The sequence below is a fragment of the Artemia franciscana genome, chromosome 10, assembly GCF_032884065.1.
Source record: "Artemia franciscana chromosome 10, ASM3288406v1, whole genome shotgun sequence".
NCBI lineage: Eukaryota > Metazoa > Arthropoda > Branchiopoda > Anostraca > Artemiidae > Artemia > Artemia franciscana.
Genome location: NC_088872.1, coordinates 46,157,903 through 46,182,774, shown reverse-complemented (window position 1 = coordinate 46,182,774; position 24,872 = coordinate 46,157,903). Strand labels below are relative to the sequence as shown.

Genomic DNA, 24,872 nt, shown 5'->3' with positions numbered 1-24,872 from the left:
GTAAAGCGTTATGTTTCAGGTTCTAGGTCCGAGAGGCTCCAGGTTCAACTCCAGATCAACTCCTGCAGACGAAATGAATGCTTGTCTGAAAAATTCTAATTTATGGGCACACGTAAAAATATTAAAATTAACTACAAATATGCGTGTCTGATTGCAAAACGATGACTCTGGTCAAACATTTTCAGATCAATTGCTGGCAATTGGAAACGGAAAGCTCCCAGTAGACTCAATTTCAGGACGTATACAACTGCCTGCTGATTTCTGTAATTTAGTGACGTCCAAAAATGAATTGATTGAAAAAGTATTTCCTAATATTCTAGAAAATTATAAAAATAATAAATGGCTAAGTGAAAGAGCGATTCTCGCACCCAAAAATATAGACGTCCACGAAATCAACAATATTGTTTTGACCAAGATTCGAGACCAGGCAGTCCTTTACAATTCATTCGATACAGTTTTGGAACCAAATGAAGCGGTTAATTATCCATCTGAATTTTTAAATTCCATCTTTCAGGGTTTCCACCACACGTGCTACAACTAAAAATAGGCGTACCAATAATACTTTTAAGAAATATTAACCCACCAAAGCTTTGCAATGGCACGCAACGTGCCGTAAAAAAAAACAATGGAAAACCTAATAGAGGCCAGGGCCTTGACAGGGCCTTTTGAGGGTGAGGCTGTTCTTATTCCTCGCATTCCCATGATTCCAACGGATCTGCCTTTTCAATTTAAAAGATTGCAATTCCCAATTCGATTAGCATTTGCATCACCATTAACAAAGCTCAAAGTCAATCATTAGAAAAATGTGGTATAGATCTTAATACTGATTGTTTTTCCCATGGACAATTGTACGTTGCATGTTCGAGGGTCGGTAAACCTGACAATCTATTTATATGCAGCGACAATTGGACAGCGAAGAATGTTGTATATTCGCAAGTTTTACGCAGTCAATTTGTATTGTATCTATCTATCTATCTATCTATATAAAAACGAGTTGTGTGTATGCATGTTTGTTTGTTTGTAAAAAGAGCGTTTGCATTATTAGTACATAAGACCTTGTATATGCACAGACAATGGGAAAGCCAAGAATGTTGTATATTCGCAATTTTTACGTAGTTTAACTCCTGCAGACGAAATGAATGCTTGCCTGAAAAATTCTAATTTATGGGCACACGTAAAAATATTAAAATTAACTACAAATATGCCTGTCCGATTGCAAAACGATGACTCTGGTCAAACATTTTCAGATCAATTGCCGGCAATTGGAAACGGAAAGCTCCCAGTAGTGGGAAAGCCAAGAATGTTGTATATTCGCAATTTTTACGTAGTTTGAAACAATAAATCTATCTATATTCACAGGTGGGACACAGGGACACAACTACAATGGCGCGTAACTAATATGGCGCGTAACGACTTACGCGCGCGGGGGGGCTTGGGGGGCGCGAAGCGCCCCACCAACTAGGTGTTGGGGCGGCGCGAAGCGCCACCCCAACATCTAGTATATATCTATATATATAAAAATAAGTTGTCTGTGTGTGTGTGTGTCTGTCTGTCAGGTGACGTCATGTTTCTGTGTCGACTGACGTCATGTTTGTCGACTGACGTCATTATAAGGATTGAGCTGTATGCGTCATGAAGTTGTTTGTCGACTGACGTCATGTTTGTCAACTGATGAAATTACATACCGGGACACAAATGACGACCGGGACACAGGGAATATAAATGACGACCGGGAACCTCAAAGAGTAATTACAGACTGGGACACCCGGACACAAATCACGACCGGGACACAGGGAATATAAATGACGACCGGGACACAGGGACACAACTACAACAGGGACGCCGGGGGCACAGGCGGGATATATAAATGACGACCGGGACACCGGGACACAGGGAATATAAATGACGACCGGGACACTCAAAGAGAAATTACAAACTGGGACACCGGGACACAAATGACGACCGGGACACAGGGAATATAAATGACGACCGGGACACAGGGACATATCATTAGAATAATGAGGCATAGATCTGAATACGGATTGTTTTTCCCATGGACAATTATATGTTGCATGTTCAAGAGTCAGTAAACCTGACAATCTATTTATATGCACAGACAATGGGACAGCGAAGAATGTTGTATGCATGTTTTACGTAGTTAAAAACATATATATATATATATATATATATATATATATATATATATATATATATATATATATATATATATATATATATATATATATATATCTATTCACAGGTGGGACAAAGGGACACAACTACAATGGCGCGTAACTAATATGGCGCGTAACGGCTTACGCGCGCGGGGGGCTTGGGGGGGCGCGAAGCGCCCCTCCAACAGCTAGTATATATATATATATATATATATATATATATATATATATATATATATATATATATATATATATATATATATATAGAAATGCTGTATTTAACAACAGCGGTATGCATATAACAGAAAAGAATCTTCTTTCTCTTAAGCCTTTTCTTCTAAACTGAGTAATAGTGTGGAAGAAATCCATGTAGTTGAAAATCCAATGATCATAATCCTATTTTCTTGGCATATTCTTTTATCGGTAACAGAAAGAGGCTTCTCCAAGCATAAAAATGGCTCAGAATGTGTGCAGCCATAGACTACCAACACAATACATTTTGTTAATCAAATGCAAACAAACAGACCATTAAATTCACTTACCAGTGGCAGATCTAGGTTGCCAGTTAATTCCTCTCCCCCAACCCTTTTATCAACAAAATACACGCATTGTAATTTCATAGCGTCTTCTAAGAAGGTTCTAACAGATCATTTTTACTTTGTAAATATAACAAGGTTAAATAATGAAGATTTTGAGAAAGTGCCGGGACTACCCTTGCTATAGTTTTTACCGAGTTGCGGTCGATATAACAGAGCTTGGTTAACTAACAAGCCTACTTTTTTCACTTTTAGGGTTTTATTTGCCAGAAAGTAAACTAAGAAAGTTTACCCGGCTTTTGAAAATACAACTGAGAGTTTGGCAGGAATTTCGAAGTTGCTATAACGTGAGCCATAGAAGACATTAGAAGGACCAGACCATCAGGCTTATGAAGGGGAGGCCTGAAACAGTCAAAATAAGGGAGTAGGCCGAAATTGTCTTTGCTACCAAGAAATCAACCTTTTTGCGAAAATTTTACACCCTTTGTTTCCTTTTACAAGAAGAAAAGTGAACTCCAGCATTAAAAATACAGCCACTGAGTGTGTGCTTTTAATAAACAGCTGCATCATGCAACCTCGGAAATCCCAAATGAATCATCATATTTTGTAAGAGCCAGGCCTTTTATAGAGGCAAGCATGAGCTGCTGAGTTCAAATTTTTTTGCCAGAAATTCTTTGTAAATATCTAACAACGGAGAATTCTTAATAGCAGTTTCATAGTCAACTTTTCACTTATCTAAGAATCCGTTCGTCAAATTAAACAATCAAAAACAACTAATTGCAAAAAACCGTCAAAATCTGCTTATTAGTTAACTAATGAAGAAAATCGAACGAGGCTCAGAATAAGCAATACTATTGCTCAACTAGGAGTTTTTCCATCTCCAAAATTCTCCTTCTCAACTATCTTCAGTGCCAAAAACGAGAAAAGATTGTTTGTCTTACCTGCTTGAACATTATTGTGTGAAAATGGATAACAAAGTAAATAATGTATATTTTGGAACACTGCCAAAATTAGCTTTGCTATACTTTTTACTGAATATATAATACTAAAGTAGCGCCAATTTAAGTATATTTAACATTAAACGTTTCAATTAATTTACTACAGCCCAAACTACTCTAACTAGTTCATTACATCAAAATATGTTAGTCGTTTTATAGGTGCTACAAGGAGATCCAGTGATACAAAAAGCTTATACTAATAAAACAGATAAATGTTTTTCCTCACAGAATAGAATATCCTTTAATTTATAGTAATTAAATCAAGTATAATCACATAGATTAAGTTAACTTTTAGTTTAAAGGAAATATTACGAAAATATAGTTTAAGAAAGGAAACCCATCTTGAACTATATAAATTCTCATTTTTAGACAAGCTTATGCCCCGGAGTCGAAATCCTAGTGAAAATAAGGCAAGAACAGAAAAAGGTTCAAAATTTACCATCTGTTATAAGGGCTTAGCTAAACTTGATCCCTAGATAATAGCAATAGACAAGGATTATAAATAAAAAGTACTGATTATTAAAAATATACACTACATAATTAACATCAAGGCACACAGTAATACTAAATTATCAAGTCACATAGATCATCTAAACAAAAAAGAAAGAAGAAACGAAATGAAATGTTTTCTAAAAAAGACATTCAAAATATCACATGCCGAAATTCAAAATAATTATTTTTTTATTTGAAAGAAATACACTCACTTGTAGAAAACAATAAACTTGTGAGTTTACGCACATTTAAAGACGAAGTACCAAGGACATAGCAATGAAAATGTTTTTCGTCTTCTTCAATAAATCTTAGGCTACCTGCCCCCCCCCCTGGAATACCAGAGAACTAGGATTTTTCCAAGATTTTTCGGTGCTTACCTGTTATCACGCCTATGTTATAGCACCTATGTATATAAAAGCTAAGTAGAACCTGTTTCTCTGATGCTCATTCCTAACGAAATATAAAAAAATACGATGAAAATATAATACTTCATTAATAAAACAATGGAAACTACGAGAGAAACTTACGAGATGTATTCTATGTAAACCACGTAAGCAAAACACGTATTAATACACAAACGGACTTGTTTCTGACACACCCAACTTGTACAGCTCCAATGAGGACTTTTATCGAAAGAGAATAAAGTCATGTTGCGTCCAATTTGGTCATGTTGCACTGTTTTGTTTGGGCAGCAACCCCTTATCCTGGAAAAATCTAATAGCCTCTTTTTAAGTCTTTGGCAAATCCCAAATTTTTATTTTAACATGCGTGACCAGACACTATTCTCTTTCAATACAGATCACAAACCACAGCTTAGATACCAATATTAAACACAATATATAGGTATCTAAGCTGTGTCGAAAACTAAATAAATTTTATTCAATACGGATCACAAACTCAATGAAAACCGATTCTCCTTAGGTTTTATATACACAGGCGCTATAACAGACAAGTACCGATTTATCTTTTGATAGTTTCAAAATCATTAAGGTGTTAGGTTTAGGACACTGCGAAGTTTTTATTAGTTATGCCACCTGAAACTGTTGAAAATAAATAAAAAGAATTAATTAGTTGTATTTGACAGCACTTTTCGTCAATAAAACAAAACAATGGCCAAAGACGGTTACAACTTCAAAGCAAAGCTACACCGGAGGCAGTTCTAGGGGGGACAGAGGGGGCACTCGCCTGGGCACAGAAATTTTAGGGAGGCAAAATTTCAAATAAATAATCTAACGGTTATTCCATAAATAGAACCATTTTGTGTTTTTTGATATTTTTTTTTTATTAGAATAAAACAGAGGGTGCAGTTGATAGTAAGTATGAGCAAACTCAATTCTTTTTTCATATCTTTATCACCACCGTTTCAAAATAAAAACAAGTATACCAAACTATTTTTAGAACGTGCAGAATTAGAAAAAATCAATTGGGATAATATAACAAATAATTTTGGAAGAGACTAAAATAAAAAGACACAGCAAAATAAATAAAAAATTATATTAATAATGTTTATTTTTAATTTAGCCTGAAATTTTGAAAGAGATAGGGTGAGGGGGGGGGAAGGCGTTAATCGATATTTCGCCAAAAGCCTAGTAGAGGCCAGAACTGCCACTAAGCTACACCTTCCCAAGCTGTCTTTCGTCATTTTTAGCTCGTTTTTCACTCATATTTTTTTGTTCTTTTTAAGTTTGGCACCCACTTCTATCAAAACCTGCATAATTGCAGGTATCTCTTTATTATAAATTAAATTTCAGATCTGTCTTCATTACCTAAGATACGTATGGTTTTGCAGTTTCAACTCAACCAATTCAAACAATTAGATATCACTTTCACTGCCCTTGGTACTTAGAAACTCATGGCAATACCCAGAACAAGGGAATGGTATAAATGACGAGTATCAGAAATTTAGTGCTGCAGCTAAAAAGAGAGAGGTCCGGCCTCAAGTATCATTGGAAGTTGGAGGAGCTTCACGGGTTGAGATGTTCTGCGTCCGGTTGGATACTGGTAACCTCGAATCTTCGCTTGTTCTTCCGTTGGTCCAAAGAAGATCTCTTCTGTGCGTCCTCGACTATGTTTTTTCGCTTTAGTAATTTCCTGGGAAGACAAGATAAAATGAGACCTGAGTAAGAAGTATGCTTACGTGGCATTAATTGGGTTTTTTCCCTTTGTTTACACAGGCAATATGTATGCTGTACAGAAAGCATTGTATTTACATGTTTAGTATACAATATATTATGGAGAGTCAATAATACAGTTTTTGTAAGGGTATCTCTTTCTATAGACATTTTCTTTGGCTGAATAACAAATCTTGACCATACCCTTTTTAATTTATATCTATATCTCTTCCAGAACAATTATAAACTGAAATGGAGGGTTTCAAGCAATCTTCGAAAAGTAAGAGGTGTAGGTGTAGATAGATACTGAATGGGTAATATGTTTCTGCAGGTTCAAATTGATCAACTTCCCGTCCTTACTTATAAAATGAGTATACATAACATATAAAATATATTGCTAAACATATTGTAGGTAAAGTATGGCACAGAAATAATATAATAAAGCAATTTTATGAGAATATTTCTTTCTATAAACACATTAAACTTCCTCATTAATAGGATCATACTTCTTGCGTCTTCCCTTTTTACGGTTCTGTGGGCTATTATGACCTAAAAATCCATCTTTTTTTTTTATTTTAACACCGTCCTTAGAAAATAAGTTTGTCATTTTTGGCTTCTTATTTGAATTCGCTGTCAATTCCAAAGACAAATTGGGAATTGTCAAGAGGTGAAGAAAACAGTTTTGAAGGCCAACCTCTCAGCTTGGAATGACTTTTCAACCGAAAAGGACCATAATCTTCCTTCAAGTAAAATTCATTCGTTTATAAATCAAATGGCTGGCAATAATAAAACTTATAATTCAAAGATCTATAATTCAAAGGCCTATTGTGTGCAAGTTGCATGAGAATACACATATCAAGAAAGAATTTGTATGTATGTTTACCAAATCCGAGCTAAAGCAGGCTTTAAGGTCGTCCAACTCCTCTTCAGAATCAGGAAAAGACGAAATAAGCATCCAATGGATCATAAATGCAGAATAAATTTTTCATGATGCCTTACTTCATAAAACATTCAAAAATATTAGAAAAATATTTCCAATGAAATGGAAACTGGTCATTATAATCCCAATTAGAAAATAAGGTAAACCTCCAGATTTAATCAGTTACTAATACTACTAACAACTCACCGCCGCACGAAGTTACCTGAGGCCAGCACAGCTACGGACGCTCCACCTCCATCCCAACCTATTCCAAGCCTCCCTCTTTACACCCTCACAAGATATTTCCATTTCTTTTAAATCTTTCTTTATGACATATTCCCACCCCAGACGACGACGACCTGGTTTCCGTGTAGTCCTAGACGGTTAGCCGAAAAGGACAATCTTCAGTAATCTGTCATTCTTCATCCGCAGAAAGTGCCTTAGCCATCTCAACGTTTCTTTTAATGTAGTCCTAGAAAGCAGAATTGAACCACACTTTTCGTACAACCTACTGCTTGAAACACGATCAGTCAGCCAGAGACCCAGTAAAATCCGTAGGCAATTTCTCTGGAAAAAATATAGTAAATCTTCATCCGCTTTTCGGAGCGCCCATGCTTCAGAGCCATATTTGACAACTGTCATCACTGTACCTTTCAATATTTTAATCTTGGTTTGCAGACTCATCTTCTTATTCTTCCAAATATTTTTAATTGTGAAAAACACCTTGAGCCTTGGCTATTCTACTTTTAAGATATTCACTGCTCTCACTGTCCTTACTAATAATACTACCAAGGGAAACTTCCCACCTGATCAATCTTTTCGTTACCCAGCGACAAATTTTCATTTTCACTTATTCCTAGCCTTGCTGACTTAGCCTTCTTAACATTATTATTCAAACCAACTCTAGCCCCCTGTAGTCGCAAAACCTCTAAGATTTCATTCATTTTGCTCACAATTTCACCTAGGATGCTTACATCATCAGCATAATTTAAGTCAAGGAGAGTTCTTCCTCCCCATTCGATTCCGTGGTCTCCTGCTACCTTTCCTGCGCTCCTTAAGACAAAGTCCATCAAAATGATCCATATAAACGGGGATAAGACACAACCCTGCTTAACTCCTGATTTAATACAAAATCAGGTACTAACCTCATTTCCCACCTTAACCGGAGCACTATTATTCTCATACATAGCACCAATCACTTTAATGTGTTTTTATGGTATACCATATATCTACAAAACTGACGACCAAAGGTGTTTGACAACTAACGCACTTCTCAATCATTAACCTAAGAGTAAAAATTTCGTCGACACATCCTCTACCTTTTCTAAAACTGCACTGCTCTTCTCTTAAAACTTTGTCTACAGCATCTAAAAAGTATCATTATTACTAAGTAATTTGCTACCTACAGAGACCAGACAACTGCCTCGATAATTACAACACTCTCTTATCACCTTTCTATTCTTCCACAGAAAACAAATTTTGCTTCACATCCAAGATATCACAAACTTTTTCATTTTCTTCTATATCTTTCCTAACAAATGTATCTCGGTTTAGCACATTCTCAAAATGTTCCTCCTATCTCTCTTTAACTCTTTCCTTATTACTAATTGTGGCAAGTCTGGATTGACTACTCCCTCTCAAATTATTGACATACCAGTACAATATTTTACTATTATGCACTATGTAGTGTAGCTGAATTTTCCAGTTCCTAGGCAATTTTATCCATGGCCTCCACTTCACACCTCCTTAGTTCATATTTTAATGCTTTCTCTGCTTTCTTTACATTCCTTTTGTTTTCATACGATCTATAGCTCGTATAATTCTTGTACAAACCCCTTCTTCTCTCTATTAAACATACAGCTTTTTCACTAGTATTGCTAGCTGCAGTATTAACTTTCTTCCCTAAGACACTATCAGCAACTTTACACGTTGTTTTTCTAAAATTATTCCAACCATCTTCCACATTGTCAAATTTTAAACTCTCAAGTTTAGTATTCAACTTTTCCTGGGAAGTTTCTCTCAAATTCTCATGATGGAGTCTACCAACATAATAACTACCCGGGAGTTAGTTACCCTTCCGAAATTTCAGCTTTAAATTAATCCTAGACACTACTAGATGGAGATCTTTACTTTTAACATCAATAACAGCACTCCTATATACCCTAGTATCTTGTATTGATCCGGCCAGCGTTCGGTTTACTATAAAATAATCAATAAGGTTTGCTGTCTCACCATCATGTGAGTACCATGTGCACTTATGGGTCATTTTATGACCAGACATCGTATTGGTTACAACTAGAATGCAAATACCTACTAAATTGCAAGTCTGTAGCCATTACTGTTTTCTTTTCCTACACCAAATTTACCTAGGTTAGGATACCATCTATCCCTATGTCTACCGACCTGGGCGTTGAAATCTTCTTGTTCAAACACCATGTTTCTACCTGGGACCCTGTCTCCTGTAACTGTAAGTATAATTCATCCTAGTCACTACACAGTCCGGGTACAAAAAGAGCTATCCAGTATGTCAAAATCGTATATTGGGCTCCCATAGAGGTCCATACTCAGCCTCCTTCTTTTCTTATTAGTTTTAAGTGAGCTTCAGTTCAGCAGTGATTCAATATCAAAGCTTGAATTTGCGGACGACTTGGTTCTTTGGTCAGCAGGTAGAGATGTAAATATCATTGCCAATAATGTTAACTTAGCATTAGATGAGTTAGCAGCCTTTTCTGCTGCATTTTCCAAACCTATCTCCAAGTCTAAGACCAATGCAATCATATTCCACAACAAAAAGTCCATCATATTGGATGGAGTGATTAATTTCCTCTTCAATTATATATCTGACAGAAGCTACAAAGTCCGGGTACAAAATGAGCTATCCAGTATTTCAGAATCGTATCTTGGGCTCCCACAGGAGTCCATACTCACCCCCCTTCTTTTCTTATTAGTTTTAAGTGAGCTTCAGTTCAACAGTGATTCAACATCAAAGTTTGAATTTGCAAACGACCTGGTTCTTTGGTCAGCAGGTAGAGATGTAAATATTATTGCCAATAATATTAGCTTAGCATTAGAGGAGTTAGCAGACTTTTCTGCTGCATTTTCCCAACCTATCTCCAAGTCTAAGACCAATGCAATCATATTCCATAACAAAAAGTCTGTCATACCACCAAAACTATTCGTCAACAATGTGGAAATAGAACATGCTGTAGAGCCTAAACTTCTACGAGTATACCTCGATCTAAGACTGACTTGGCAGAATCAAATAAACTGTGTAAAAAATCCATGTATGGGAAGGTTACTCATCCTTAAGCGCCTGGTGGGGTCAAAGTGGGCTACATCCCAAGAAATACTCTTTAATTTTTACAAAAGATTTAGTCGTTCAAAGATTGAGCATACCTTTGAATCATACGGAGAGTGTAGTAAGACTAATTTTACCAAATTAGAAAGAATCCAAAATACGGCAAGCAAAATTGCCCTAGGGCTTCATACTCAGTGCCCCTCTAGCAAAGTGAAACATTTAACCGGTCTGCCCTCTATTTTAGAAAGAGGGAATACGCTGATCATCAAATAATAAAGGAAGATACAATCTATAGGTCACGAGCAAGACATTTTTATGCTCACGTTTGCCAAACATGGTATCTCGCACAGTTTGACATCTATAAGGTCATGGAAAACATTTAACGAGCTTGTCCCATCTTGGAAACTTGACTCACCCTGTTTCAGTCATTTTCTTGTCCCCCCAGGATGCCAATTGTCACCTCTTCATGAAAAAATTACCACTTTGTATCCAGATTATCTCTAAATTTACACTGATGGTTCTGTTAAAGGCAGCAAATGCGGCTCTGTATCTGTTATCCCAAGTTATTCACTGAATATAAAGACTAGACTTCCTGATAAAACTTCCATCCTCACGACAGAGCTATCGGCAATAAAAGAGGCTTTAAAGGTCATCAGTATTAATCCACCGGCTTCCAAAAGAGAATAATGGCTCTCAGACTCCAAAAGCGCACTTCAGGTCATTGATAACGTCTACTAGATTGCTATGGATACAAACTTGAGGACAATCAGGGATAAATTAATCATTCTCCAAAATAGCCCTATTGAAGTCAAGTTCCAGCATATCCCCAGCCCCCAAGGCACTAAATGTAATGAGGTAGCAGACCAGCTAGCTATTATCTCCTTATATAATCCAATTAACCCCAATTTGAAGGCCCAGACCGACAGAAATGTACTCAGAAGAAGAGTTCCTTCAAAAAAAAAAAACGTCCATTTCATCTTTACTTCCATCAAGTGCAAATAACATTCTTTATTATTGAATCAAAAGCCACTCTTTGATCTTGAGAAAAGAGGAGTCTACTTGGCATAAACGAGCCGATTTATATTGCAGGCTTTGCAACTCTATTCCAGAATCCTTGAACCTCCTGATTTCTGAATGTCAATGCATCCAGCAAGAAATAATTAACATTAGGAGCATCTTCAGTGGGCAAACCTCCAGCCTGACATCAAAATGTTGCAACTGTCATACCTACCAGCTAACACTGAAAGACATCTATACAAAAGTATTTTTAATTTCCGAAGACATAGCAATATCTGCGAGCAGATCACAGAGATGGTAGCAAGACTTATTCCTAACCCATCATCACCTGCTGATTAAAATCGTCGTGAACCCAAAAGGAAACCGAAGTGGACTCCTGAAGGCTTGGCATTCCAAGAAGAAGGGATATATTATGACTATTCGGGTGAAGAAACGCGAAACCATACAGAAAGCTGAACGAATGTTGTAAAACATTTAAAACATTAACAATTACCGAAATGCTAAAGACTTCTTCCAGAGGTAGTATTTTTGCTTTCGAAATCTTTCAGTCAAAGGAGTATTGATCCAAGGGTACTGGTTATGGTATAAGCAAAGGGTTATATGGTATAATATTTCCCTATATAATTGGTAAGTGCCTATAACTCTTAAGAAAATAACTCTATTCATTTTCATATATTAATACACAAAGGTGTAAAACCAACTAAAAAGCTGGGCTAGAACATCAGATTCCTAATCTAGGGACCATGGGTCCAAGTTCAATGTTTACCATTTTTTCAATTGGCAAAAAGTAAAGATTGTGAAGGTACCCTTTCCAACTAAATTTCCCGTTCATGAATACAAAAATACATATTCTACGCAGTCTTATAGACAATTCAATTAAATGGGAAGGAAAGACAATTTTTTTATCTTTTTTCATGAGTATTTTCAAAGTTATCATTTAGGTGAGCCTACCCTCTTTTGCCTAACACCTTGTAGATCAAGTTGAAACTTTCAGGGATAGTGCAATAAGGGTGATGGCGACGTTGATTTTTTTGCTGCAGTAGGGGGAACAATTTCTAACCGATCCTCACAAAAGTGTACACTACATTTTGTTTCTTTTATATGCCTGTAGTCCAACAGTGGTCACTACTAGTAACGTAACATAGTCCCAAATATTGACTAATTGGTGTCTGACATTTTGCCAATAATTAATGCAGAATTTCTCTCAGCTTTTAGCTCTCTTTTATAGTGTTAAATTAACAATAATGTCATTGCTTTTACTGTTAGTTACCATCGTAATATTTATATTAAACCTTAGCATTACTTTTACATTTATCTTATTTCGTACTACTTTGTAGCCCCAGATATTTATTGACTGGTGTCTGACATTTGCCGATAATTACTGAAGAATTTGTCTCAGCCTTTAAATCTTTTTTATAGTGTTATATAAACATTAATGTCAGTTCGTTTTCTGTTAGTTACCATCGTAAAATTTATTTGGGTAATTTTTATATTAAACCTTAGCGATACCTTTACATTTATCTTATTTGGTACTACTTCGTAGCCCCAAATATTTAAGATTGGTGTCTGACTTTTTGCCAATAATTACTGTAGAATTTGTCTATACCTTTATTTTTTTTTATAGTGTTATATTAACAATAATGTTATTTCGTTTGCTGTTACTTACCATCGTAAAATTTATATGGGTAATTTTTGTATTAAACCTTAGAAATAGCTTTACATCTATCTTATTTCGTACTATTTTGTAGCCCCCAATATTTGATGATTGGTTTCTGACATTTTGCCAATAATTAGTGCAAAATTTGACTCAACTTTTGGTTCTTTTTTCGTAGTGGTAAATATTAACAATGATGTCACGGCATTTACTGTTAGTCTCCATTGTTATAGTTGCATGGGTAATTTTTGTACTAAACCTTAGCATGACCTAACCCACAGAAAGTAGGAAACTGAAGGCAATTGATCTTCGACACTCTAAATAGAGCTTCTAGATTAAAACTATTAGTGTAACATACAGTGCAACCACAGAGAAACAGAGTCTATATAAAAAACATTGTTGTGAGTTAAAACTTTTCCTTCTTATAACTGGTTTAAAATTCCATACAAAAACCAAACTGGTTTCTAATAAAATAGCTCGATCATGCAAAACAAAATTCATTTGATAGAAGTTCCACCCTAAATACAGTTAAAAAAAAAAAAAAAAAAAAAAAAAAAAAAAAAAAAAAAAAAAAAAAAAAAAAAAAAAAACACGTTTAAGAACGTGTGGCCCTTAGAAGGAAGAATGTGACTGACCTAAGAAAGTACATTACAAAAAAAAAACCGCTTAATTATGGGTTTATTATATATATATATATATATATATATATATATATATATATATATATCATGAAAAGAGAAATCACCAATGCTACAGCACAAACACAAAAAAAAAAAAAAAAAAAAAAAAAAAAAAAAAAAAAAAAAAAAAAAAAAAAAGGAGACAGAAGGAGAAAAGGAAGACTGTTTTCCTAAATTAGTGATTAATATAGACCAGCACTTGAATGAGGCCTTAACCCTACTCATCCATACAATCACATAGGTCAAACAGCATAGCCACACACAATCAACCATAAAGAATAATCCATGGACAGGCAGTCATGTCGTCAATAAGTATAAGTCGTCATTTACCAAACCATAGAAAAAATAATATAGACAAATAATTCAGAGGCAACACCCAACATAAGGGCTCATCAGGAGAATACACTGGCCTATATAGGGTTTCGCCACTCTAAATTCTCTACATATATATATATATATATATATATATACTTAATTAAATATTATATTATTAAATATTATTTTACTACTTAATCAGACATTATATTATAATATATTTATTATTACGATTTATCTATTTAATAGACCTATATATTTTTTAACCCATTCATTAATTTTTGACACAGAAGATTGGGGCAGAAATCTCTCTTTCTCTCTGGTGCAGCGTCGACTAGTCGAAGTTAGGATGTCAAAAACAAACATTTGTAAGAGGTTACAAACAGGTATGCGGTGCAGAATTAGATTGAAAAAGCACGTGTAGATATTACAGCCTTACTCAGAAATACTAAATGGCCTTGATGATTTTTCTCTTGAAATCCAATTTGAGTTTCCAATCTTATCAGTTTCCCGCAATATTTGGCAGAAACTGTGGGAAATATAAGTGATGAAATTGAAAGCAAGCCAAAAAAGTTGAAACCAAGGTTAGTAGGGTTTTTTGTGTTGGACTTGAAGAAATATAATTCAGCATCATTTTTCCCGAAATTAGCGTCTTTGTGAATTTTATAATAAAGCTTTAAAAAAATAACAGAAAATCGACTTATCAATGTGATTTTTCTATCGAAGTTAAATTAAAATTTTTGTTCTAATTAGCTAATTCCCTTTATATTCAAAAATGCTCTGGGAAGTATAATTATTAAAAGTCGAAAACAAAGAAGCATGATTTTGATTTTCTTTTATTTTAATTTAAATTAATTAAAAGTTTAATTAAAAGTTAAACATAAAAGCTACTTTAAAGAAAGTTAGAAAAAAAAGTTTAATAAACGTAAAAAAATAAATTAATTAATTAAATTTGTTATTTTTCTACTTATGATTAACGGTTTTGGTGAAGAGTACAAGTTCTATATAATATACATAGCCTAGAATCATCTTTCGAAAGTTGTGTTTTAATTACTAACAGCACTAAGAGTCCGTGGGAATTCTATGTTTTCGCGACAAGACGCGTCTTGGTAGCAAGAAAATGACAGTCACAAAAAAACAATGGAAAGAACAGCTGATTTATAAGAGAGGCTAGTAAAAATTATACTACCTAGTCCCAGATAACGATAGAAAAAGAAATAACTGGCCAAGCTTCCATTGTTATAATCAATTTTATGTATAAACGAGCATTAATAATTGGTTTCAGACATTATCTTGCATGGTTTCCAAACATGACATTAATTCCTTGAAGCAATTGATAATAAAAAGAAGATAAAAAAAATTCAAAATTGGTAGCTTTATTGTATTCATGAGCGTAATAATTTAAATTCAATGACAAAGACCACTAGCCAGAAACGCTTTCCATTAGTGATCTGGCTTTGCTTTCCATGTCTAGCTAATTCTTGTCTGCTCGTGGATAGCCTGGCAGCTTTCCAAAAGTCGTGAATAATGAAAATGAACTATGGAAAGCAAAGCCTGCTACGCTTTCTACCTCGCAAAAAAAGGCCTTAACAGGCCGAAGACTTAATACAAAAATAACAGAAAATCCACTTTTTTTATGACATCCCTGTTATAAATAAGAAACTTTGATTTCAAAAATTGCAATTTTTAGGTTCAGAGAGGGATAAAGAAACTCCCTCCTAAATTCCATAATTATGGATTTAATTTAAATGCATTCAAAAGGAAAATTAACAATACAGGGAGACACAGAAAATATTAATCTTAAATTCATAATAATGATCCATAATATTTCGTAATACTAGCAAACACAAAAAAATAATAATTCACTCGCTATAACGCATAAGCAATCATAAATACAACGCATAAGAATAGGTTGAGGAAGGCAATTTCGGTTTGATTCCGAGTTTGCAAGCACAGATGACCCGAGCACAAGGTGTAGGTTAAGGAGTAACTTGTCATGCATTCATGCAGCATTAAAAACCAGTGATAGCACAACCAGGCTCATGCAAGTCAGGCACAATTTTCCAGTTTTTTTAGTGGTAAATCTGAATTTTCCCGATGTAAATCTAATCTTTTTTTTTTCTCTTGTATTTTTTTTTCTTGATCTTATTTTAGAAAAAAAATTGCTAACACTTGTATACGTAACTTAAAGCCTTCCGATAACGTTTATTATTTCGTTATTGTATGATTGAAAAAAAACTACATAAAACAATGCTAAAATAAAAAAATATTCGAGTTAGAAGCAAAAGATTTAAATTATCACATTATTTAAAGAACTTTGAGCTTTGTGTTTGAAAATCACATGATGAAAATCTGATGTTGAAAGTAACGAATCAAAAGTATAAAAGCGTCTTTTAATAACAGAAAACCATTCAGTCATGGCTCAGTCATCCCAATTTTTTCTAAAAATTTACGTTAGCCCTCCGAAGTGGAATTGTTGACAAACAGAAACGTGTTAGAAGTAATGTACTAATTTGGTAGACAATTTTCAAATTGAAACTTCACATATAACTAAAATTATATTATAATTTACAACTTCAAAAACAAGCACTAAAATGCAGTATGAAACTTTAAAACACACAAATCATTTCATTTTTTTCTTAAATGAAGATATTTCTAAAGTTTGTTTTGATTCTCCATTTTTTTTTATTTCACAGTCAAAATCCGTCAACAATTTCCTCCAGAACGCTCCAAATTGCTAGAAATTCTTATCAGCAATTGTTTGTAACAATTTTCTGTTAGCTGGCGGAAACACGAATATTAGCAAAATTACTGCAAACGTTTTTATGTTATTGCGGCAGAAATCCAGCTTAAATTACAGAAACTAAAGAAAGAAGAAGAAAATTTAAGAGAGAGAAAACAAAATTGATACTGAAAAAATAAAGAGGAAGATCCAGAACTATTTACAGAGACGCTATTTAAGGACAACATCAGAACTGAAATCTGGTAGGGAGCGGTTAAAAACACATTCACAATGAGATTTTATTAATACCAAGAATTAACCAGCACTAATTTTGACCAATCAGGATTTTCATTAAACTTTTCACCCAATCAGAAGAATTGTAAGGCAAATCTGATAAGGTCAAATTACTGCTAGCCAAATTTTGACATTAGTAAAATCTCACTATGACTGGGCCTCAAAAGCAACTCCTTCGGGATGTAGCGGGTTTGATTCTACTTTGTTTTGTACCATAAAAAAGCGGCTTAGGTGAGCTGAGCATACCCTCTAGACAATGACCATTTCCCTAAAAATAACTCTAGCTAGGGAGTCAGGAAACTAAAGGATACCCAGAGTGAGGCTGGGAAAAAATTATAAAACGTTAAACAATATTTGAGGGATTTTTTGGAAAGCTGCCAAAGCAGAAGCCTTATATGGGGTGGAGCCTAAGTATCCGCCTCTTTTGGCCTATCAATACAATTTTGCAGTAGCAGCAGCGGAGTAGAAGCAACAAAACCACTGCTAATAGTATCATCTATTCTTATTCTTAGTATTCACTCTTAATATTTATGTTATTTGTTAGCTATTTTTTAATAGTTTTTTTTTCCTCTATTCAGTTTAATGGTATACTGCGTCCATAAACTGAATGGAGCCACTTTATTAAATTTTCTGTATATTTAACTTGGGATAATTTTTACAGAATATTTACTTCAACAGCTATTTCTCATGTGTCTTGAATGAAGCCATTTTATGAATGGAGTCACTGAATGGAGCTGAACGGAGCCATTTTATGAAAATTTCTATATATTTAACTTGGGATATTTTTTTTACAGAAGATTTACTTCAACAACTATTTTTCATGTGTCTTGAATGGAGCCATTTTATGAAAATTTCTATATATTTAACTTGGGATAATTTTTACAGAAGATTTACTTCAACAATTATTTTTCATGCGTCATGAATGGAGCCATTTTATGAATGAAGCCACTGAATGGAGCCAACTGAATGGCTTTACTTCAACAATTATTTTTCATACGTCAACTGAATGGGGCCACTTTAAGAAAATTTCTATATATTTAACTTGGGATAATTTTTACAGAAGATTTACTTCAACAACTATTTCTCATGTGTCTTGAATGGAGCCACTGAATGGAGCCAACTGAATAGGGCCATTTTATGAAAATCTCTATATATTTAATTTGGGATAATGTTTACAGAATATTTACTTCAACAACTATTTCTCATGCGTCTTTTTAGAACTACTTGATAAGCTAACAGAGACTGAAGATGGTGATAGATCCAAGAAGCTAGATAAAGAAAGTAAAAAAAAGAGACAGACAAGGAAGAGATGGTCAAGAAAGTACCGAAAGACGATAGTTCAAAAGAGAAGAAGATATTAATGATCGTCCGTATAAAAAATATACCTAGAAACACCGATTGGTGGGGTTGCAAGAGGTCGTCTAAGCATCACTTCATTATCGTTAACCAGATCCTCCCGTCTGTGATGATGCAACATATCCTGGAACATATCATAGGATTGGCGTGATACTGGTCTTCGGAAGAAGATCGGGCTTGTTGAATATCGATTGATCTCCAAATTTGGCGAAAGCTGAAAAAATTTGGTTAACAAGTGAGACCCTTTCACCAAGAAGCAGAGTGCAACCTTACCTTATCCTAAACCTAACCAACGTGACAAGCTAGATTCTAACGGGATCCGAATTTTGCCATGGCTGACAGATTTCACGTCCTACGTTTATTTTTTTGCAGCAGGAGCAGCAGCAGGGCAAGATATTTTTTGCCTTACCTAACGTCCTAAATTGGTTTCAGCTGGTGACGTCCTTGGTTTCAGCTGAAAAAAACCTGTTTTGTTTTTTTTTTTATTGAATTTTGTCCAGTAAAAATAAGCTTGAAGCTGCTTCAGAAATGGTAATTTTAATTGCCTAAAATTAAGTAATTACCTAATTAATTTCCTCAAATTTATTAAAAATTAATAAGACAGATCTGACATATTTCACGTCCTACGTTTATTTTTTTGCAGCAGGAGCAGCAGCAGGGCAAGACATTTTTTGCCTTACCTAACGTCCTAAATTCAGAATTTTCACAGGAGTCTGTTAAACTATAAGGCTCCCTAGGCTCACCTTAACCGATTTCACGTTACCCGATGAAAAAATACTCTTCATGAAGACGACTATTCGCTCTGCTTCTGTTTAAGGTAAAAACTAAAGCCACTTCACTGGCCAAAGAATTCTCATTTAAATTAATGCTCCTTTTATACATCAGAAAATATGTACTAATGATATTCTATTGGTGTTGGTGCATCAAAAAACCCTGTTCACGCGTTTGTTTAGAAAGACGCCCCATTTCTAGCCATAATTAATTTAGAGTTTAGGCCAATCAGCGTTACTTATAAGAGACAAAACAAAATATGATTCGGTATTTAATGATTTTAGCTCAATACTGACGTCAATCTAAGCATGCGTGTGAGTTGGACTTAAATTTAACTTATTAATTTTTCTTATCTACTGTCAAGGTTTAGTGTGGCAACACTGTGAAGAATGTGGTACTGCAAAAAAAAAAATTCATAATTTTAACCAAAAGAAAAATCTTGGCTCTGAGGCATGAATAGGTCTAAGATGGGTCAAGGGAAAAATGTTTTTATTTTTTTTTCCTTGGTACTTTCAATCTAACCAACGTGACAGTTCGAATGTCGAACTACCAGGATTCAAATTTTGCTACGGAAGCCGGATTTCTGGTTACCCGGCGTAAGAGAATATGCATGTAGGCAGGTATTAGGTCCGCTTCTACTTCCGGTTAAAACTATAAAATTCGCTTCTCTGGCCAGAAGATACATATTTAAAATAGATCAAACCTCCTGTTTATGTAGGCTATAGGTTAAAATGGGTTCATAATATTAAATTGGCTTTGGTTTATCTAGATATAACAATCGTGATGAGTTAGGTTTTAAACATTGTTGAATTTCGCAACGACAGCAGGATTTTAGGTGACTCGATGAGAAAAAAAAAACAATACACTGTACCCGAATATTTGACTGACTTCAATTCACGGTTTAAACTGAAAAATTCACTTGTCCGGCTAAAAAATCGTTCAATAAATCAATAGCCTCTGTTTATGCACCGGTAAAAATATACTATGATATTAATTTTCAGATAAGTATTTCAAGGAGTCTTTTGTCACTTGGCTATTCCGCAAAGTGTACCGTCGTTTGCAAGAGATCATCAATACAGTTTGTTCGCCAGCCAAAAAATCTTAGCTCTTAACACCTTTTATATCATTATGCTGTAAGTTTGGAGTTAAAAAAGAGAAGAAAATCCAAATTTACAAGAGCTATTGGGATTGCTCATTTGGTAAGCATAGCTGGCTCCAGAAGTTCTTCAGAAAATAACGACGCTTGGATCGATCATAAATACCAGTTTGTATAAGATAGTCTCGTGTATATTTAAATTTAAAAGTTATTCTTCCGTAATATTACGAGATTATCATATATAAAGAGAAATTTAAAGAAATCGTGGCATAAGACTGTTGTTTCATTGCTTGGAAATTAGAGCCCCATTGTTGGCCAAAAACTAAAAAAAAGGTTCCCATTAGTGTTGATATCATTTGGCAAAAAAGGTAGCATAAAGAAAAACATTTCTCACAAACTTTAGGATTTCTTATTTCTGCTTATTTCACAATTTTCTAACAAGTTAGAACACGACTAATAACACTGTAATTCTGATTTCAATCAAATTTAACACATTCACAACTCAAAACAACCTCACAAACTAACCTCAAAATTGACATTCTTACCCAAGTTTTAGTGCATAATAAATCAAACTAAATTTACTATTATTAATCAACCATTTACTAATTTACAACATATTATTTATTAATTTACTAGAATCTAATGAAATCTAACTTAAAGCAAATATTAAGTAACTAAACATTATTAAACTATGTATCTTTGTGAAATTATTAAAATGTGTACCAGTGTTCCTCAAGTGAAAAACATGCTTTGATTACTTAATGCTATTTGCAAAATGTAGTGCATTAATTGACGTAATGCAGTGCAATAATTGAAACAAACGATATAATGCAATAGGTGACATAATGCAGTGCACTAGAACCTTGGCAATGGAAACGAAAAACAATGGATTGGGGCTCCTGAAACTAGACAGAGAAGTAGCCAAATCAATGATGCATGCATGAATTTATGGTAAATGTTTACTTTCGTTCCAAGTGCCCTAAAATGCGTATTCCTGCATATAGCAAGATTCTGATGATCATATATTGTTTCTTCGTCATTATTAGAGAAGTGTATCCATTTTTAAGGTTTCTAAAATCCCCCTCTGCCCGCGAGAATAAAAATGCGTAAAGTGGGCTTGCTTACAGATTGCATCACCTATAGAGCCAGGTTTATTAAATAAATAGAGAATACAGACCTCGCCCCGCTGCCCGCGGGGCTCATGGGCTAATACTCTTCGGTCTATAGATCATGTTACCTGTAAGCAAGTACACTTTACAGATTTTTAGTTTGCCCCATGGAGGAGGAGGGTCAACCAGAAATGGAAGCACTTCTCGAATAATGACAAAGAAACAATATGCGATCATCAGAATCTTGCTATATGCAGTAATACGCACTTCAGAGCGCTTGGAACGAAAGTAAACATTTACCATAAATTATTTAAGGGGGAATTGGGAGCCAAACTCAATGATATGCGCAAAAAACAGCTGAATGCAAAAATAAAGGAAGTTATTAGAAAATTACAAAATATTATATTCCGGAGAAGGTAGGTCTCAAGACTCCGAGCATACCCGCCTGAGTCAAGTATAGGTTTCATGTTAAGACAGAAACCCTATCTTAGAGTCAACATTTCTTCACAAACCATAAAATGAACCTCTTTACAACGATAAAAATTATGTTGTCTTTGCGTGCAAATTATTTGGGAAGCCAAATTAATTGCATGAAGTTTTTGAAAGGCAAATTAGAACTCAGAAGCAACAAACTTGAAAACCACTAAGCAAAATAGTTTCATTTTTAGTCCAAAATTCAGAATTTGAATCAAGAAAAGGAAAGCCCAATACCTTAATCAAATATAGGGCCATGGGGGATTTTGTAGTTGACTAGGCTGAAAAGGGGGCAAATTTATTCAATTACAACAGGATTATTTTTGTCCTTCCTTTTCAGCATTACAAATTTCCCATTTCTTTCTTTTTCTTTTCTGTTAGCCTTTTTCTGAAATTTTAAAGTCTTTTATATATATATATATATATATATTTCTAGCTGATGCTCCAGTTTTTCGTCTTAATGACACTAAGTTGTTACAATTATTTCTGCTACTGTTGTGATGTTATTATTATTGTTGTTCCTTCCGAGGACCTTTGCGTCTCTGATAGATCATTACCACGTAAATCTAAGTAAATATTTATTAGTAAATGAATAAGTAAATTAGTAAAATTAGTAAAATAGTAAATGCAGTAACTAAGTAAATATTATACTAGGTATCTTCCAAGTACCTTTGCTTCTTTGATAGATCATTACCACGCAAACCAAAGTCATTAGTTTATACTGAAACATTAAATTCTTTTAAAAAAAGGATTAAGATCCTCCAGCGAGTAGAGCTTCGAACCGAATTGTTAATCGCTGAGTCCTTTTTTTTAGAGGGAATGGTAGCAAGCCTGTCCCCCGACCTTGCAGCAACTGGAATCGAACCCTCGGCTTCGTATCGCCAATCAGAGTCAGGCCATTGTGCTACCACAGAAAATAGTTACATAAAACGTATCAAAAACGACCAACTTCAATCATCATTCAATTCAATTGATATTCACACGATCAATTTCCGAAAATCCCTTTAGAGGAGATGGAATTTTTGTATGCTATCTGCGAGGAGACAAGGTGGTATGGTTATTATTGAAATATTACGTGCTTGTTCAAACGAATGATATGTTAATAGTTTTAAGAGATCCAAATTTGCCCAATATAGAATGGCTGCCATATACTTTTTGGCTAATCATTTATAACTAGGTTATAATGCTTAATTTAAATAGATATAAGGTATAACTAGGTCATATGATCAGTTTTTTCACTGAAATTTTGCGTTCTAAGTTAAGCTATTTGGCAAGTACTGATAAGTTAGGTAAGTACTGGGTAGTAGGAGTTTTCTTCTTACAGCATCGTAATTAATTCATGATGCAAAAATACGGTTGCTATTTCTTAAAACAGTATTTTCATGGAAATGTTACTTTTGTAGCCTAAAAAAGCAGACAAAAATATTCTACGTCCCCTTTTTAAGATGCCTAAGGCAAGGAAAAAAGGGCCTTACCTTCCCATGGGGATTTCGATATGCAGCTGCATAGATAGTTTTGCAAAATGGGTCATCGTTTATTTCTTCAAAAAGCTGAGCCAGGCCAATAGTTTTATATGGATCGTGTTCAATATCATCAAACCTGAAATTGGGAACCAAATAGAAGATGAATTTATAATTATTTAAAAAATAATTTTAGTGTTTTTATTCTGCATTTAAATTCAAAAATATTTTAGAATATGCAACTTTAAAATACTGAATCGCAATACTCCAATAGGCTTTTTTTGAAGATGTCATTACTGGTCTGAGATATCATTAGAGTAAAGATTTAAATTTTGTCGAAAATTTAAAACGTCTGTGAAAATGAAATGAATAAATGAAATTAAATGAAATAAACGTCAGGAAAAATTAAATAAATAAAAGGAAATAAATGAAAAGGAAATGAAATCAATCTTGATTTTCTAAGAAGTTTTTAAACCAATAAAAAGTTTTTTAAACGCTATTATTCTTTCAATGTTTTCAGCCATGCATAAAAAAATCTTCGATCAAGACTTAGATCAAAAGGTCATCTCTAAAACTAAATTTTTTTTACATTTTACTTTAATCAAACATTAAAGAGAATTAGCAGTTATTCAGTAAATGATATAGGTTTTTTATATAATACAGCTACAGTCCAAAAAATTATTTAGTTTGCTTTAAATAATCTCTCGATTCGATCTCTATTATAAAACTCCGCCTTAAAAAAAAGTTGATTAGTCTTTGACTAATCAACTTAAGCCCTTTGGGCAAAGGCCCGGAAAAACGCCCATATTTTCACGATTTTCCCCGTAATGTCCTCCCTTTTTTGTATAATTTGCCTCTTCTTGTCTCGGATCGGTGAGTGATGTACTGGGCTTTTAGAAACAAACTTGAGGTAATTAATGAGGAACTGCCCCCTGCCTTTTCACTTTCTGTGAAAAGCTTTAGAAACACACACACAACAGCTTGCATTTCATTCCCAGCAATAATTTCCCTTCTTTGGGATGGAGAGACAGGTCATTAAATATCCGGATAATAGTGCATAATTTTCACTAGATATTATTTTTTGTTTATTCTAAAAGAATGGGTTCTTAAAAGGAGAAGTTCAAGGCCCGACTACATAAGAATAAGCTTACCGTTCGCCACGAGCATTTTGCTCCCGGACAACAGCTAAATCTTCGGTCCAAAATTTCTTCAGCAAAGTATTACTTGCTTTAGGAACTACTTGTTTCACCTGGGAAGGAAATAATACGATTTTAGAATACTAAAAAAAGAGACATAAAAGGGTTAGGGGTTTAAATCTAGAGTGAACTTACATTTAATGGACAGAAAATACAAGCTTTTGTAAAGAAGTTTTAATTTTTTTCCATTTATTGTCAGG

General features: G+C 34.2%; 1 protein-coding gene across 4 annotated transcripts in view; it reads right to left on the bottom strand.

Moving 5' to 3' along the window:
• Window positions 1–4,204: 4,204 nt before the first annotated feature.
• LOC136032262 (uncharacterized) overlaps window positions 4,205–24,872 on the bottom strand; it is a 137,135-nt gene continuing 116,467 nt past the window's right edge. For 2 of the 4 annotated variants that reach the window (XM_065712510.1, XM_065712511.1), the window contains exons 9-12: window positions 24,628–24,725; window positions 23,492–23,615; window positions 18,596–18,780; window positions 4,205–6,291 (exon numbers count right to left, since the gene is read on the bottom strand). In XM_065712510.1, the coding sequence (XP_065568582.1) occupies window positions 6,165–6,291; window positions 18,596–18,780; window positions 23,492–23,615; window positions 24,628–24,725 (534 nt within the window). In that variant the 3' untranslated portion in view covers window positions 4,205–6,164. Of the gene's footprint in view, window positions 6,292–14,633; window positions 14,724–18,595; window positions 18,781–23,491; window positions 23,616–24,627; window positions 24,726–24,872 lie in introns of all 4 variants that reach the window. The other 2 variants (XM_065712509.1, XM_065712512.1) reach the window with 2 other exon arrangements.